The 16,919-nt window shown below is 40.2% G+C and overlaps 1 protein-coding gene across 17 annotated transcripts in view; it reads right to left on the bottom strand.

Moving 5' to 3' along the window:
- The window catches only part of LOC108427443 (adhesion G protein-coupled receptor L3-like), a 444,945-nt gene that overhangs the window by 52,781 nt on the left and 375,245 nt on the right, over window positions 1-16,919 (bottom strand). For all 17 annotated transcript variants that reach the window (XM_037533074.1, XM_017697583.2, XM_017697582.2 and 14 more), the window contains one exon: window positions 1,801-2,010. In XM_037533074.1, coding sequence (XP_037388971.1) covers window positions 1,801-2,010 — 210 coding nt within the window. The remainder of the gene's footprint in view (window positions 1-1,800; window positions 2,011-16,919) is intronic.

Here is a 16,919-nt window from a genome sequence, read left to right as displayed (position 1 = left end):
GAAGCAGGTGTGGTTGCTGACTAGAGCTTTGCAAGCAAAACAACTATTTCTTCTTGTGATTTTGAGGTCTAGAATTGTCACAGACAGGATAACAAATCGGAATTGAAACTAGAGAAAATCCTCCAGCTCAAACATGGATATGCAAACATATCAGATTTGTGATGATGCGTGAACTGGCAGGGCAGGAAGGTCGGACAGGGCCAAAAAATCTAACTGGATCAATAAGGCTTATAATGTGAACACAGTCAGAGAGTGCGAGAGTGTGAGTGTGTCAGGGCCCCTCTATGGACAAGGTTTGTATGCCCCCAGTGGGGTTTAAAATGAAAAGGAGGGGGTTTAACTGAGAGAGAGAGAGAGAGAGGGAAGAGAGGGAATTAGATTATAGGAAAAAGACAGGAAAAAGGAAAGGAAAGGAATAGACAGTAAGTGAAAAAAGGGAAAATAAACATAAACAGTGAAGACAAAGAGAGTAATTGGGATAAACTGAAAGAAAAAAACAAAACAGAGACATGAGAGAGAGGGAGGAAAAGAAACAGAATAAAAAGAAAAGAAAACGAGAAAAGGGGGACAGAAAAGAGAGAAATAGAGTAAAAAAAAGGAAAAGATGAGAGAGAAAGACAGAAAAGAGAACAAGAGGGGGAGAAAGAAAGACAGAAAGAGAAAAAAGAGAGAAAAAGAGGAAGGAGACAGAGAGAAAAGGGGAGGGAGACGGATTTTCTATGACGGATAGACTGGTTCTTTAAAGAACCTTTTAGCAATGGTTCTAAAAAGCACCAATTTGGGTTTCATTATTGTTAAAGAACATTTTTAGTACTGTTTACAATTTTTTGTATTCTTAGAGTATAATTACAGTATAATTAAGTAGTTACTTTGTGATTTCCATTTATTTTTGATTCCATCTATCTGTATTGTTTTCCATTTGTTTTCATTTTAAGAAAAAAAAGAAAAATAATAACGTATCTCCTCTTTCACAAACAAGTGTGGAGTGGACTGAAGAAGTTCAGAATTCTTCACAGAGTTTCTCCACTTTTTCAATGAGCTACAAGTGAGAAATAATTGATATAAAACATAAAAAAGACTGCATTTCTGAATATCTGTCATGTTTTTCAGCTCAGTGAGGGAGAAAAACATGGAGATGGCAGAAATGCAGGAGGGATGAGATGATGGGGGGGAAAGAGAAAGCGAGCCGGAGCAAGCGAGAGAGCTGGATTCTGGTGGTAATGTGTCTGAATTTTTTATGCGGTAAAACCGCTGATGTTAAACTCCTGAGCGGAGTTTCATTTGGAGTTATAAAGTGGAAAACATATTTATCCTCCTAGCAGAGCCAAATCTCTAACACACACACACACACACACACACACACACACACACGGAATACCAAGCTTGCAAATGCAGCAACAGACACAACAAAGAAAAATAACAAACAAACAAGGCAGACGCAAACAACAGCAGAGTCATTGAGCTACTCCTGCTGCAAATGTAATTTGCTAACAAGCAGCCAGTGCTTGAAGAAACAGCTCCAGGAAAGCCACAAACTGTGTTAGTGGACTGTCCACTTTTTTGAAAACCCCTAGTTCATATGTTGATACACACTTTGTGTTAGATATCCTGGAGCCCTTCATTAACAGTGTATTTTTGCCTGGATATTTTCGGGTGTTGGTCCACACCACCATGTCACTAAGAGTGACCACACAAATGATACCCAGGCAAAACCTTCTCTTAACAACATACCTATCCTAAAAAGAGAGGAGTCTTGAAAGTGCTCTATATGTGTATCTGATGTGTGTGAGTGCTTCTTACAGGCTGGTCAGCGCGGTTGATACCGGTGAGGAAGAGTGTTTCAGCGATGAAGAGTGAGACACAGAGGTTCTTGTGGATGGTGTTGCGGTCACTCTGCAGGCCCCGGAAGAAGCAGAAGGTGAAGATGCAGATGAGCAGACAGACGAGGGAGAGTAAAATCCCCACCCATGTGATCACATCCAGCAAGAGGTCATGCACCGGGTCAGCATTCTGTTACCAAGAAACACAGAGAGGCAACGGAAGAGAGATATGAATAACATGACTACATCTAAATTGTATCTGACAGCAAATGTGCCATTATTACTCTTGATTGATTCTGGAAGTTTTGTGAATATTTCAGAAATGGTGAGTGTAAGTATTTCTATTGCTTTGTGCAGTGTCTAATAATTTGTTGCAACAATCTAATTATTGCTATTTTTATTACATGTATTACTATTAAATCTTGAATCATTTTAAAGTTTTCACACGCTTGTGTTTTTTGTTACATTGTTTTGTTTATTATAATGCATTGATTAGAGTAAATCTGATTTAAAAAGCCTTTTATATCTTTTATACATTTTTATATATAATTAAGAGAGTAATGTCATGGCAGAGGACTACGGTAAAATAAATAACAGTGCAATAATATTGACAGAAATGCTAAAAAAAATCTGTTCACCTGAATAGGTTCTGAATCAATCGCTAATGTTAAACTTAGTTAAAAGGTCTCTGAACATAAAACATAAAGGTAGCAAATCAATTCAATCAATTACACTGAAATAAATTGAAAATGTGAATGACAGTCATCAGTATATCACCATACTAAAGATATTCTAAGAAACTCAAACACCTGAGAAAGCACTCAGTGATAATAGAGGCAGTATTGCACAGTTCCTGGAAATATAAAATGTATTGTGCAATTCCAGGAAACTGCACAGTTCCAAGTGCTATAAGATGTATTGCACAGTAAAAATCCATCTGTGGCGCATTAGTCATGAGCATATCTACTTACAGATCACTGTTGCCAACACGCAGTCTCAGTGTTGATGAGACATAAGGCCTAATAAAAGTCAGAAAAATTGGCCTCCTGCAGTGCTTCACTGTGGCTGGATCAGTCTTTAGCTAATTGTACAATTCTGCCATTTAGAGACCAAGAGAAGACTCAATGATGTCTAGATTTAAAATTATCATCACACTTTAAGCTCTGCAGTGACTGCAGTACTACTCTTTTTCATTGTTAAGTTCTGATTGGAAACAACATCTTGATACAGCAAGCACAATGTTGCCAGAATACTCCTACCCATGGTAACAACCAAGTGAGCTCTTCCATTGTTGAGGAATTCAGGAGCTGAACTGAAGGCTTTACATTAGATTCTGTTTAGGAACTGGCATTGGAATCAATCACTTTTTGATTTATGGATGGATGGAATCAATTTTGTCAGGAAGCAGTGTCACTACAGGACTTCTGGAAGTTATAGATATGTCACTGACTGTGAATACAAGCTGTGGTCTATGGCTTTTGTTAGCTGTTAGAAGTGGAAAGTGGCAACGGCAGCTCTACGTCAGGATTTGTTACTGAAGAAGTCACTGTAAACCCAACCAAGTTAGCAAGTTAGCATTAGCAAAAAGAGAAGAGGTAGAGAACATTTGTCCCAGAATTTTATGTGACCATTTTGCTTTCAGGGTTTTTGTGAACCTCTAAACATTCTTCAGATGCTGGAATGTGGTAATTAAAGATAGCGGCACAGAGCAGATGATTTATTAGAGCAGCTCTCAGATTCAGTGGACAGCAGCACACTCTCTGATTTCCCCTTAGACTCCTGGGTAGGGTCCCTATGGAGGGTGCTCACAGAGGGAAAGAGTGAATGACTGATATCAGCACGCATCCCACAAAGCTTTGGGGACTGGATGGGAGTCTCTTGGTGGTTTGAGACTAACACTGCTCATGAATATTAATGAGAGGAAGAGGAAGAGGGGAACGGAAAGAAAAGGAAACAAAGGAAAACAGGGCTAATTTACAGAAGCACCAAAAGGCTACAGACCTATTATATATATATATATATATGGTACACACAGTGACACAGTGTGGTGGTGGTATGTTAGTATTTGCTGTACTAGTACAAGTAGATCAGACACAGCAGTGCTGCTGGAGTTGTGTCCATTCACTGTCCACTCTATAAGAAACACCTACCTTGCTGATCCACCTTGTAGATGTAAAGACAGAGACAGTAGCTCATCTGCTTGTTCTAGTCATCCTCTAGTTCTTCATTAGCGGTCACAGGACGCTATTGGCTGGATATTTTTAGTTGGTGGACTCTGAGTGACACTGAGGTGTTTAACTCCAGCAGCACTGCTGTGTCTGATCCTGTCTCACCAGCACAACGCATACTAACACACCACCACCACATCAGTGTCACCGCAGTGCTGAGAATGACCCACTATTCAATAACACCTGCTCTGTGGTGGTCCTGTGGCCATTGAAAAATAAAAGTGACTAACAAAGCATGTGAAGAAAAAGATGGACAGTCTTTAACTGTAGAACTACAAAATGCATCTATGTGGACAGTGAAGCTGATAAATGGACAATAAGTGTAGAAACAAGGAGGTGGTTTTAATGAAGTGGGCAGTCAGTCTACATATACAGTGTCTCACAAAAGTGAATACACCCCTCACATTTCTGCAAATATTTTATTAGATCTTTTCATGGGATGGCACTATAGAAATGAAACTTGGATATAACTTAAAGTAGTCAGTGTCCAGCTTGTATTAGCAGTATAGATTTATCGTCCTCTAACAATAACTCGCCACACAGCCATTGATGTCTAAATAGCTGGCAACACAAGTGAGTCCACCTCACAGTGAACATGTCCAAATTGCGCCCAATTGCGCCCAATTGTGCCCAATTGTGCCCAATTGTGTCATTGTTCCTCCCTGGTGTCATGTGACTTGTTAGAGTTACAAGGATCCAGGTATGAATGGGGACAGGGCTGTTAAATTTGGTGTTTTGGGTACAATTCTCTCATACTGGCCACTGGATATTCAGCATGGCACCTCATGGCAAAGAACTCTCTGAAGATGTGAGATATGGAATTGTTGCTCTCCACAAAGATGGCCTAGACTATAAGAAGATTGCTAACACCCTGAAACTGAGCTATACCAAGGTGGCCAATGTCATACAGTGGTTTTCCAGGACAGGTTCCACTCCAAACAGGCCTTGCCAGGTTCGACCAAAGAAGTTGAGTCCGAATGTTTAGCGTCATATCCAGAGGTTGGCTTCAAGAAATAGATGCTTGAGTGCTGCCAACATTGCTGCAGAGGTTGAAGAAGTGGGAGGTCAGCCTATCAGTGCTCAGACCATAGGCCACACAATGCATCAACTCAGTCTGCATGACTGTCATCCCAGAATTCCTTCTGAAGGTGATGCACAAGAAAGCCCGGAAACAGTTTGTTGAAGACAAGCAGTCCAAGAACATGGATTACAGGAACAATGTCCTGTGGTTTGATGAGACCAAGACAGGTCTGTTTGGCTCAGATGGTGTCCAGCATGTGTGGCGGCACCCTGGTGAAGAGTACCATGACAACCGTCTCTTGCCAAGTATGCTGGTGGTAGCATCATGATCTAAGGGTGCATGAGTGCCGCCGACACTGGGGAGCTGCGGTTCATTGAGGGAAACATGAATTCCAACATGTACCGTGACATTCTGAAGAAAGTTCCCTTCGGAAAGTGCACCACATGGCAGTTTTCCAACTTGATAACGACCCCAAACACACCTCCAAGATGACAACTGCCATGCTGAAGGTAAAGATGATGGACTGGCCAAGTATGTCTCCAGACCTAAACCCAATTCCGCACCTGTGGGGCATCCACAAGTGGAAGGAGGAGGAGCTTAAAGTGTCTAACATCCACCAGCTCAATGATGTTATCATGGAGGAATGGAAGAAGATTCCAGTAGCAACCTGTGCAGCTCTCGTGAATTCCATGCCCAAGAGGGTTAAGGCAGTGCTAGATAATAATGGAGGTTGCAAAAAATATTGACACTTTGAGCACAATTTGGACATGTTCACTGTGAGGTGGACTCACTTGTGTTGCCAGCTATTTAGACATTAATAGCTGTATGTTCAGTTATTTTCAGAGGACAGCAACTATATACTGCTATAAAAGCTGGACATTGAAGGGTAGAAATGTGAAGGGTTTACTCATTTTTGTGAGATACTATATATATATATATATATATATATATATATATATATATATATATACACACACACATATATATACGACTCCATGTCCATACACTGTATAAAAACAAGCCAGAATGTGTGTGAAAATATTCAGGTGTAGTCACTGAGTGAACTATTTTTTAAAAGGTATCCTGTTGTTTTTGCCCTGGCACACACTTATTCTCCAGCCCCAGGAGACAAGGCACACGAGAGAGAGAGAGAGAGAGAGAGAGAGAGAGAGAGAGAGAGAGAGTCACTGAAAGATAGCATACAGAAGATAAATTCATCTCCCAGGTCCACTTGTCCCAGTGCTGCATATCTTCTCTGTATCTAACACTGCCTGAAAGTATGTTGTGAATACACAGAGCTGTGAGTAAATCAGGCATTACGCCTACTCAGCACAATTTACATTGAGGCCAGTCCTCTTTGACTTTATAGAAACCTACGCTCCCCCCGATGCCCCCACCCACACAAACACAGCATGTGCCGCAGTGTAAACATATAGATCTGCATGCAGTGAAAGACCAAAGACTACAGCCCCCCACCCCTACGCCCTGCCCCCCTAAGGGATGTAATAGAGTCTGAGGGTCTATATAGTGTACTGTGGCTGTAGAAGGCCTAGAGGAGTTCAACCTGCTACTGTAAAAACTCTCAATCTTCCTCTCTCTCTTTCTCTGTCTCTTTCTCATCTATCCTTCTCTCTCACTGACTCTCTCTGTGTTCTCTGTTTCTCGTTCACTGTCTGCTTCTCTGTCTCTTTCTTGTATTGCGTGCTCTCTCTCTCTCTCTCTCTCTCTCTCACATTCTCTCTCTCTTTCTCTCTCTCTCTCTCATCTGTTTCTATCTCTCTCTCTTCTTTATCTTTATTTACCTCTCTTTTTCTTTCCCTCTTTGTCTTAAGCTTCCCCCCCTCTCTCATAAGTCTCTCCACTGTTCAGCCCTACTAAACCTACACACACTCACACAGTGCACATTTGTACCCAGGCTCTAAACTGTGGACACGGAAGTATCTCAGTGTGATAATCTCAATCTCTATTCACATCCTCATCAGTGCTTTAAATAATCACAGAGGAAGGCACAGAACGCGACTACAGCAACACACATGCACAAGTATACTCAAAACATAACTACTTCTATTGTTTTTTACAGCAGAATACATTTTACATAAGTTTGTTCAATTCCACTATGAACATACAGCCACACAGTGTTTGTAAAGGTGTTGCTAGGCCATTGCTATGGTATCCCATGTGGTTGCTCAGATGGTTGCTAAGGTGTTGCTAGGTCATTCCTGTGGTATAGCTTTCTTTTAAAACAGCCTTTTAAATCTCAATTATGACATGACAGTAATTCTCTATGAACAGTAATTTTCGTCCAAGCATACTGGAAAGGGACTCACTCATGAATATGTCCTGAAATGCTCCTTTCTTTAACCCTACACTCAAGTAAGATATGTGAGTACAAGTGTTCTGTTACTGTGGCCAGTTTGGGGACCAACCCTAATAAAAGGCATTTGAGCGTGAGTGTGTGTGAGAGAACCTAGGGGGTTTGTCCTTGCGTTGATTGGACAATGTCACATTCAGACTGAGTTTCCACTGAGACTCTAATGATGTAATCAGTTCAACACAGTCAGAGGGTCCTCAGCAATCACTCCACACACACACATACACACACACACAGGTGCAGATGAGAAAAATCACAATGAATCCAACACACACTCTTTTTCTTACAAACAAAGAAGGTACAGACCCCCACACATATGCATGCACTGTGCCATAACTAGGGTCTTGTGTACATTCATAAAGTGACATAACACATACACAAGCTTGCCATACTTGACTTAAATCTATATAAACATTTAAAAGGGATTATTCCAGTGGGCATCATCTGTTATAAAGGCTGTCTTTGCCAAGTTACTCTTGCTTAAGTCAAGTGGCCATAACACTTAAGTTAACTTGGGGTCTATGAAACATTCCATTTCATGTGACATTGATTTTTTTCTGATATTGGATTGTGGCATGATCCTTTTTTGGGTGAGCTGAGCATGTTAGAACAAAGGAACGTAGCTTAGTGTTTAAAGCTCAGTGTGTTTACATGCACTCAATAATCCAATCATAATCGGATCTCTGCAGTCATCTGATATTTCAAATGGTCATGTAAATAGCATTCTGCGATCTAGAAATATGATTAAGAAATCCAATCAAGAGAGCTGGATTTTAGCTCAGTAATCACATTTCTCAGTGCATGTAAACTCTTACTCTTTTTTCTTTCAGATTTATCAGTCTGTGCAAAACACTTCTGGAGCAACGCTGAAACCAAATGCATGTTTCAATAAAGCTGTGGCATTTAGTTTAAGTTTATGTAAGGCTTACATCACAACGTCTTCTGTGAGTTTATTGGCTGGTTGCAAAGCAGAAATCCGATTACTGCCTGAGCCTGACTCATGTCCCCATTTGAGTAATGGAGTTTCCCCATTACCTGATTACTCAAGTGCATGTAAATGTGTTGATCGGATTACTGACAAAATCTGATTTTCTGCAGTTATGTAAAATGCACTCACAGTGGCATTGCACCCCTCATGGAACACAGCTTATATATTAGGTGTATTCTATATTAGGCCCAGGTGTAAATGGGGTCTATGACCTTCTTATTTGGCCAGTGCAGCATTAAACAACTAACATGATGCAAACTTATCGCAACCCAATAATAAAGCTCCATTTTAGCTGTTAGCATGTCATCAGATTACAAAAAAAGAAAAAGAAAACACTGAAGGCACCATTTTCTACTACCAGGTGTTGTTACTACAAGGTCACAATTATTACATAATCACCTAAACGCAGTACTTTGAAATAATCGTTTGCTAGATTTTCACAGTCATACTATGCTGCAAGAAGCAAAATATAGCTAAAATAAAATAAAAAAACAGCCAATTTGGCCATTTCAGCTCTTTTAGCTGCATTTTAGTTGCACACAATGAGCAAGACAAAACAAATTGTCAATCATAATTATTTATATGAAAATTAATGGTCAGCTGAAATGCCATGATTGTTATTACAGTGTAATATTAATTTAAAACAGAACTTCTTACTAAGAGGGCTCAGAGTTGAGCAAATTATAAGACGGATTAGTTTAACCAGACAAGGTATGGTAATGTAATTTGTGGCTGATTTGAGTGGCCAGTTTGTACGAATTTTAGATTTTAAAAGTCTTGTCATGAACTTGAGGGTTAAGAAACTGGATCAAATCAAGCTTCATCTAGCTCTCAGCCTTCTTCAGGGCACACAAAAAGAAAAAAATGGAGGTGTCATTTTCGATTATCTGTTTTTATTATTACAGTTTTTATTACATTACTGTGATTTTGATTCAAACAGAAGTCAGCAGATTATAGAAGGTCATTCACTCTGGAATTATTACTTAGCAGACTGCAGACATGGCAGATTCATGCTGGATTAAAATCCCAGATCTCATCACTAATCACTTCAATCACAACACTTCCAGCTGAAACAAGGCGTAAGATGATATATTGCCTGCACCCTGCTACATAATATAGATACAACAATGCCATAAAATCCTCACAAAACATGTCATATGCCACGAGTTGTCATGACAGATTTTGCTTGGTGACGTAACCGTGTCATGTTACTATTACAGGTAATTGTTATCACACGTCTTATAATTTGATTTATTTATAACTCGTAATAATTACTGATAACATGTAACTAAAAATGGTAACCATGATGAATATGAGGGAAATTAATACACACCAGGCATCTAACTGGTGAATTATGCTACGAAACTGTCTCTGTAAGTCAGGGGTGAACAATTGTGTCAGTATGAGGGGCCTAGCAACAATTTCAGAGGGTCCCACCTCTATGACACCCCCCCCAAACAGCCATGGTCCACAGTGCAACATCGACATCAAGTGCTTGTGTGCACACACACAGACGCACTGCTCCGCTCTTCTTTCCTCACAGACATGTTTAAAGTGAATAAGGTGTTGCCATGGCGGCAGTGCGCTCTGACTGATTGATGAGGGGCTCCACATATTCTATTTGAAAACACAGGTGAGTCTCAGTTACACAAAGAACTCATCACTCTCTCTCTCTACCTTTCAGTCTCTCTGTCTGTCTCTATTCGTACCTCTCTATCTCTCCATCTCTACCCACTCATCCATTCCTCGCTCTCCTTTTCTAGTAGGTCTGTTTTTTCCTCCTGTATGCAGACAGATAAGTCAGAGAAAGAATATAGAGTCCTGCTTTTCTATCTCTTCATAAAATCTTTCATTTTTATTTCTCTCATCTTTCTCTTTTTAGCTCTCTTTCACTCTTTTGCTCTTTTTCTTGTCCTCCTCACCCTCATTTTTCTCCCTCACCTTTGCTCTCTTTATCTCTTTTCCTCCTTTAACGCAACTCTTTTCTCTCTCCTCCTCTTTTTTCTCGTCCTTTCTTTTCTCCACACCTTCTTTCTTTTCTCTCCCCCTCTTTCTCTCTACGGTCTTTTCTCCATACCTTTTATCTCTCTCTCTCTCTCTCTCACCTTCTTTCGTCTCTCTACTTTCTTTCTCCACAATTTTCATTTCTCCCTCTCTCTCACCTTAAATTTTTTCCTCCACACATTCTTTTCTCTCTCTTTCTCTCTCACCTCCATTTCTGTACTCCCTCTTTTTTCCTCTCCTTCTTTTCCTGCCTCTTATTTTTTTCTGTTCCATCCCCTCTTTCTTTCCTTTCTCTCTCCTTATCTTTTCTGCATTCCCCCTTTTCCTACCCCTCTCTCTCTCTCTCTTTTATTTCTCTTATTCTCTCTTACAAATAACTAAAGAAATAAATTATACTGTAAAGGCAATTAACAAGCTAAACAAAACTGCTCAAAACAAAGTCAGAATGAGAAGATAAACAGAAATCAATAATTAATAATTCTAATAAAAGTGAGCTAAAAACATCAATATTGTATAGCTGAATGATTTTTTATGACGCTGCCTTGCTATTGCTGAAATTAAGGCAGTAGAGTACAGACTTTGCTGCTCGGATGGCCAACTCTCTCTCTTCTCCCCCAGATATCAGACTTATTTCGTTCATTTGAATATTTCAGAAACACAGGGGAGACGTTACCATTTAATAGGCTGAATTCCTAACGGCGTGATATTTAGGACATCTCCTCCGTCAGGAAGCGCAGTCTCTCTTACTTTTACTCTGCAGTTAATCTGTTTTCAGCAGACAGACTGTATCCAGGTTTCCATCCAGCTACTGAGTAAATTCAACCGAAATGCCATAAAAATTGGCGTGAACAATGCTGCGTTTCCATTAGCTCTCCATTAACGAGAATAAAACCATCTATGTCACGTCTATAAAACACTTCTGATAAATATAGAGCAAGTCTACAGAGAAATCTCAAATGCTGAGCAGCTTCTCGCTGCTGTTTCATTTTCATTTCATGGCTGAATTTTAATGGAAAAGCACAGACATAGAACACACTGACTGACATGATGGCTCGGGATATGTCCGTCAATCAGCAACAGGCTGTTTAAAATCATCTGTATAACATCACTGTAATGTTTTCCTCTGACAGCCTAAGGTACGTAATCATTTTTTCCTGTAATTTCTTTTATCCGCTGCTTTCTGTCATGTTTCCTAGCTGTGGCCAAAAATGGAAATACCTGATCAGGCGTTTGCCTTTATTCTATTCACATTTACTTTCTTTCTTCGGCAAGCACATTTCCATTCAAAATCTATCGCTTCTCCTTTTACCAGCACAAATGTTAATCCACCTAAATGGGAATTCACTGATTTTTCAACCAGTCTGCATAATTAAATGGTTAAGATGTAAGCAAAGTCATTAAAACCATGATTTGGTTTTAAATGCTCCACTCTAGAGAAACTTGCCAGGTCAGAACTGTTTATTGTGGTTGACGATAGGAAACTGGGCTTGCAAACATGTGACTAGTGAACCTACACGTGTCATCAGAGTTTTACCTGTATTGCTGAAGATGGTAGAACAGTGGTAAATCTAAAAAAAAAAAAAAACACGTGTATTTTTGCCTGCATGTTTCCATTCACCATGCATTGGTTATAAAAAACTACATTTAGACCAAAACAGTCTCAAAACTATTGTAAAAGCAAAAACTATTAATACACAATCGCAATTATGTGATTACACTGGTTCATAATGAACTGTATGGACATGTCGATGACATTCTGTAATGACAGGTTCAAATATGTGCTCCTGACTTCAGTTTCAAACATGTAAAGGAAAAATATACACAAAATGTATACATAAATATACACAAACTCAAATCATAATAAAATACCTCCGCCTCCACTTACACACACAAACATGGTACAAAGTTTAGAGTCTTCACTTTCCACACAATTTCTGCTTATTCTTTCAAAAAGAAGTAAAATTGCTTCTTTTGTTAGCTGAGACTTTTAAGTTTCAAGAATAAATTCTGATTTTTAGAAGATGCATCAGCATAAGCAGTATAGCAGCACACTGGCCTACTTGGCACCACCATCTCATTCCATTATTCATAACAGCCTCAAATTACACTCACACACACAAAACTAACACGGGGAGGATTTTCAACATCAGACGAGCGATATGGGAGTCCATGGCTGACCACTTCTGACCACGGCCTTCCCCAAGGCATTAGTCTATGCCTAAACTCTTATGAGTGTCTGGATTCTTTGTTTTTAACTTTGGCTTTGTTAATATTGCTGGTTAAAGAAACAGTCTGGACCATCACGACATCTACTGTACACATGCCTACTCGCTGTGCCATCGTCCCCAGTTTGAGACTATCCAGTTTAAAACGATGGAAAACTTTTTCTGATGATGCATCCTGAAAGTGGGTGGATCTTTTAAAAAACGACAAGGATACATTAGGATGGGCTGTTTGAAATTATTTGTTATTATGGTACTACTGCCAGAAAAGTTGACTATCGCACCTGTATCACACACTGAACTGTGTCAAACTGATGAGGCTACATACAGAATTACATAACATGACAAATAACATGTTAAAATGCTAGCAATAGCCCAGAATGCCTCTTTAACGCTAAGCCTCAGAAGTACACAGGCCGTCTGTTATTTATTACATGCCATGATGGCCACAGTCACACTCTAGCCATGTGTACGCACTTCCACACACCATGTTTTATCAGTTTGCAAGCAATGCAGCTTTTATCGGAAGACACGGTTGCTGGGCAATGAGCAGACCACTTTGTATCAAGCAGGTTTGTTTTTGTTCTAGCACCGATCTGAACACCTGCTGGACCCTATACTTCATGCAAAGACACCAGTATATGGTTGGTCAGTTTGCATGTCAAGAAAGGAATGATCAAAACCCACCAGATACACATCGCACATACACTTAGACTGGGGTTCAATCCCCCACCTAGGTAAGCACCCTACACTATACGATTAAGAGTCCTTGGGCAAGACTCCTAACACTACCTTCGTTTACCTGTATGAAATGATCAAATTGTAAGTCACTCTGGATAAAAGTGTCTGCCAAATGCCATAAATGTAAATGTTTTTCAGCATCTGCTATTTTGTGTTATTGTCTGGTATTTAACTTATTTTTGTTTATAAACCAATAAGGTATGACTTATATCTTCATTCAGAAGACTGTACTCTCTACCAGCAACACTTCTGAAAGCAGCCCTCCATACATCAAAGCACCATTCTCATACAGCTCCACAGCAACCATGTTTAATCCTCCTTGCATGGTCATTCCATAGACTTTACATATGTCTAATCTGAGCATAGCAAATCAGATTGTAAATTATACTTCAACTCACTGGCAACTTTATTAAGAACACCTACCTTGTACTTCCACATGCTGGCCACTATATTAGAAACAACTAGCTTGCACTTCCACGCTCTGGCCTCTTTATCAGAAACACCTCCCTCAAACTTTAACTCACTGGACACTTTATTAGGAATGCCTACCTTGAACATCCACTCACTGGCCACTTTGTTAGGAATGCCTACCTTGTACTTTCTCTCACTTTTCAATTTATTAGAAACCATTATCAAGGTTCACCATTTTGGTGTAGAGTTACAGGCGTGGCTCATCTGCTGCACAATTTGTCAGCCCCCCTCACTACTCATGAATGGTCAAATTCTGACTGCAGGAATGCTGTGGTCCAAATATTATTTGTGTGGTGGATCATTTTCACCACACCACTGATGAAGGACTAGAGGATGACTTACACACATCAAATCACCAGGCAGTAACAGTCTCCAACTGTATATCAGTAAGGTGGTGCTACAACGCATTTCCGGCAAATATATATATATATATATATATGTATGATATAAAGCAGTAACCCATTACAGCACTGATATCAGACAGTCAGCGCTGCTGCTGCCTGTGGGATTTGGGTGGACTCCTGCTTTTGCCCTCTCAGTTCAAGTCCACTGACCTCCCCAAGCATGTACAGCAGCTTGGAGAGGACGTTTATTGAGTCCTCTCTTTCCTGTCCTTTCACTGCTGGACCGTAGGGACAGCCCACAGGTCTCTCTCTTTGTGAGAGGCTAATCAAAACGCCCGTCACTCCTCTCTACTCCGCCATTCTTTTTCTGTCCTTTGTCGCTCTTTCTCTTTGTCCTTTCCACTCTTTCTCCTAGCTCCTCTCACTATCAGCCTCTCTCCCGCTCTCCTCTCTCTCCCTCTATTGCTTTTCTCCTCCTCTTTATCTTCCCCATTTCTCTTCTTCTTTCTTTCATCCCTTATAGTTCTCTCTCATTCCTTCTCTCTCTCCTTCTATATAGATCACATTATCTTTTTCCTTTTTTTGATCTATCTATCTATCTATCTATCTATCTATCTATCTATCTATCTATCTATCTATTGCTCTCCCCCCCTCCCTTTCCCCTCATCTTCATCTCTTTCTCATCCATTCCTCCTCTTTCTCACTTTCTCTATCTCGCTCTCTCTCCTTCTCTGAAGATGTTTGTCGGTGTAGTATCAGTCCTGTCGGTTCACTGAGCGCACACCCGCACATCTTTGTTTTCTCCCTCCATTCACTCTCTCCTGCTCTCTCTCTTTCTCCCTCTCTCCATTTTTTAATTCTCTCCTTTATGTCTCTGTCATATATATTCAGATGGAGGGTTTTTATTCCCTGCTAAAACCTCCAGCAGCTGTGTGGGAGAGAGAGAGAGAGAGAGAGAGAGAGAGAGAGAGAGAGAGAGAGAAGAATAAAAATAACAGAGGTGGCAAAGTAAACAGAAAGAAGAGAGAAAACAGAAAGAAAGCAAAAGAGAATGAGAGAAAAGAAAAGAGTCACAGCAAACATAAAAACGTAAAAGAGAGAAGAGAATGAGAGAAAAAGAAGAATAAGGGAGAAAAGAGAGAGAGAAGACAATCAAAGAGACTGAGAAGAAACGGAAAGAAAAAGAGAAAGAGAAGCAGAAGAAAGTAAGAGAGGGAGAAAGCAGGAGAGAGAAATCATAAAATTAGTAAGAGAGAGAGAGAAAGAATGAGAGAGTAAAAAAAGAAAAAGAGTGAGAAGAGAAATAAGACAATGAGGAAGAATTACAGACAGAGAAAATGGAAAGAGAACAAAGAGACAGAAACAAGAGGACAAGAGAAAGGGATAAATGAAAAACAGAGAGAGAAGAACTAAAGTAAGAAAAGCAGCAAGTGAAGGGCAGAAGAGAAAATACGAGAAGAAGAGAGAGTGAGATAGAGAGAGAGCGAGAAATAAAAGAATTAGAGGGATGGGGGGAAAGGCAACACTTAAAAATATGGAAATGAGGCTTTTTGAATAAATGCACCTGGGAAGATTTTGTTTGATATCAAGCATCTCTCTCTCTCTCTCTCTCTTCCTCTCTCTCTCTCTCTCTCTCTCTCCCTCTCTCTCAGCAGGCAAACCATTCTTTCTTTTTTTCTGTGTTTAAACACTGCTGTCATCAAGCCGTACGCCTGACATCTAATACAGGCAGAACAACAACCATCAAACGGCATTTAGTGCACATCGATCTCGAAATAATGCTACAAAAATATTTTCAGAAATGCTCCCACCGCTGGCCGAGGTCATCTTGTGAGGGCATTCGCACACAAAAGACCAAAACAGCAGCAGCGGCAGCCGCACGGTCAATAAACTTCATATTCATGGGCAGCATCAGAGTGGATGATATACAGCAAGCTCCATATACGAGTCCAATCGATGTCAGAGAAAGGAAAACTGAGGCTTATTTCATTGTGTATTCAGAGCAATAAAGCTTCTTCAGTCACAGTTGAAGGAAATTATTGTTTTGAATTGTGCTATATCTGTGATATACAATCTGTATCTGTGCGCATGTGCTGACATTGTATTTTAAGCTGCCTATTTTTGTGGTTATTCCTATATGGTCATGTTTTGACACACCTGTTACTTGTCCTGTATGGGGTGTGTCTATTAATGGCTAGCTAAATAACTGTGTTAGCCCAATGTCTTACGAGCTAGCTGGTTGTCTGTTGTCCTGCTCACGCAACCAACAAACTTCACTGCAACAGACATATGGCTGGTTCAATGGATCCCAAGGGTTTGTATTTCTACAGTGGTGCCGTGACCCGGATTGGTCATGTCATCTCTACGGTGTAGGCGAGTGCTCATTTTGAAGCAAGCCCTATTTTCCAGTAAGGTTATCCTCCTCTCATTAATGGTACAGAGGGGAAGGACCGCGGTAGTGTGTTTAGGCCTGTATCGTGGCCTGTTACTGTAAGCCCATGGCAGGAGAATTAGATACCACACAGAGTGGTGGTAGGGTGGCACCTGATTGGTCTGATAATGTTTTCATTGTCGGAGTGGATGAACAGTTATATAAACATATAGACTCATCGAGTTTGGAAAAATGCTATCAAAAGGAAGTGCCTGTTCCAGATAAAATATGGTCCCTGGATGAGAAGCTACATATGTCATTCTGGCAAACAAGCAGAG

This window comes from Pygocentrus nattereri, chromosome 22 (assembly GCF_015220715.1).
Source record: "Pygocentrus nattereri isolate fPygNat1 chromosome 22, fPygNat1.pri, whole genome shotgun sequence".
Lineage (NCBI taxonomy): Eukaryota > Metazoa > Chordata > Actinopteri > Characiformes > Serrasalmidae > Pygocentrus > Pygocentrus nattereri.
The sequence above is the reverse complement of the archived record's forward strand: the minus strand, read 5'-3'. Positions and strand labels throughout refer to the sequence as shown.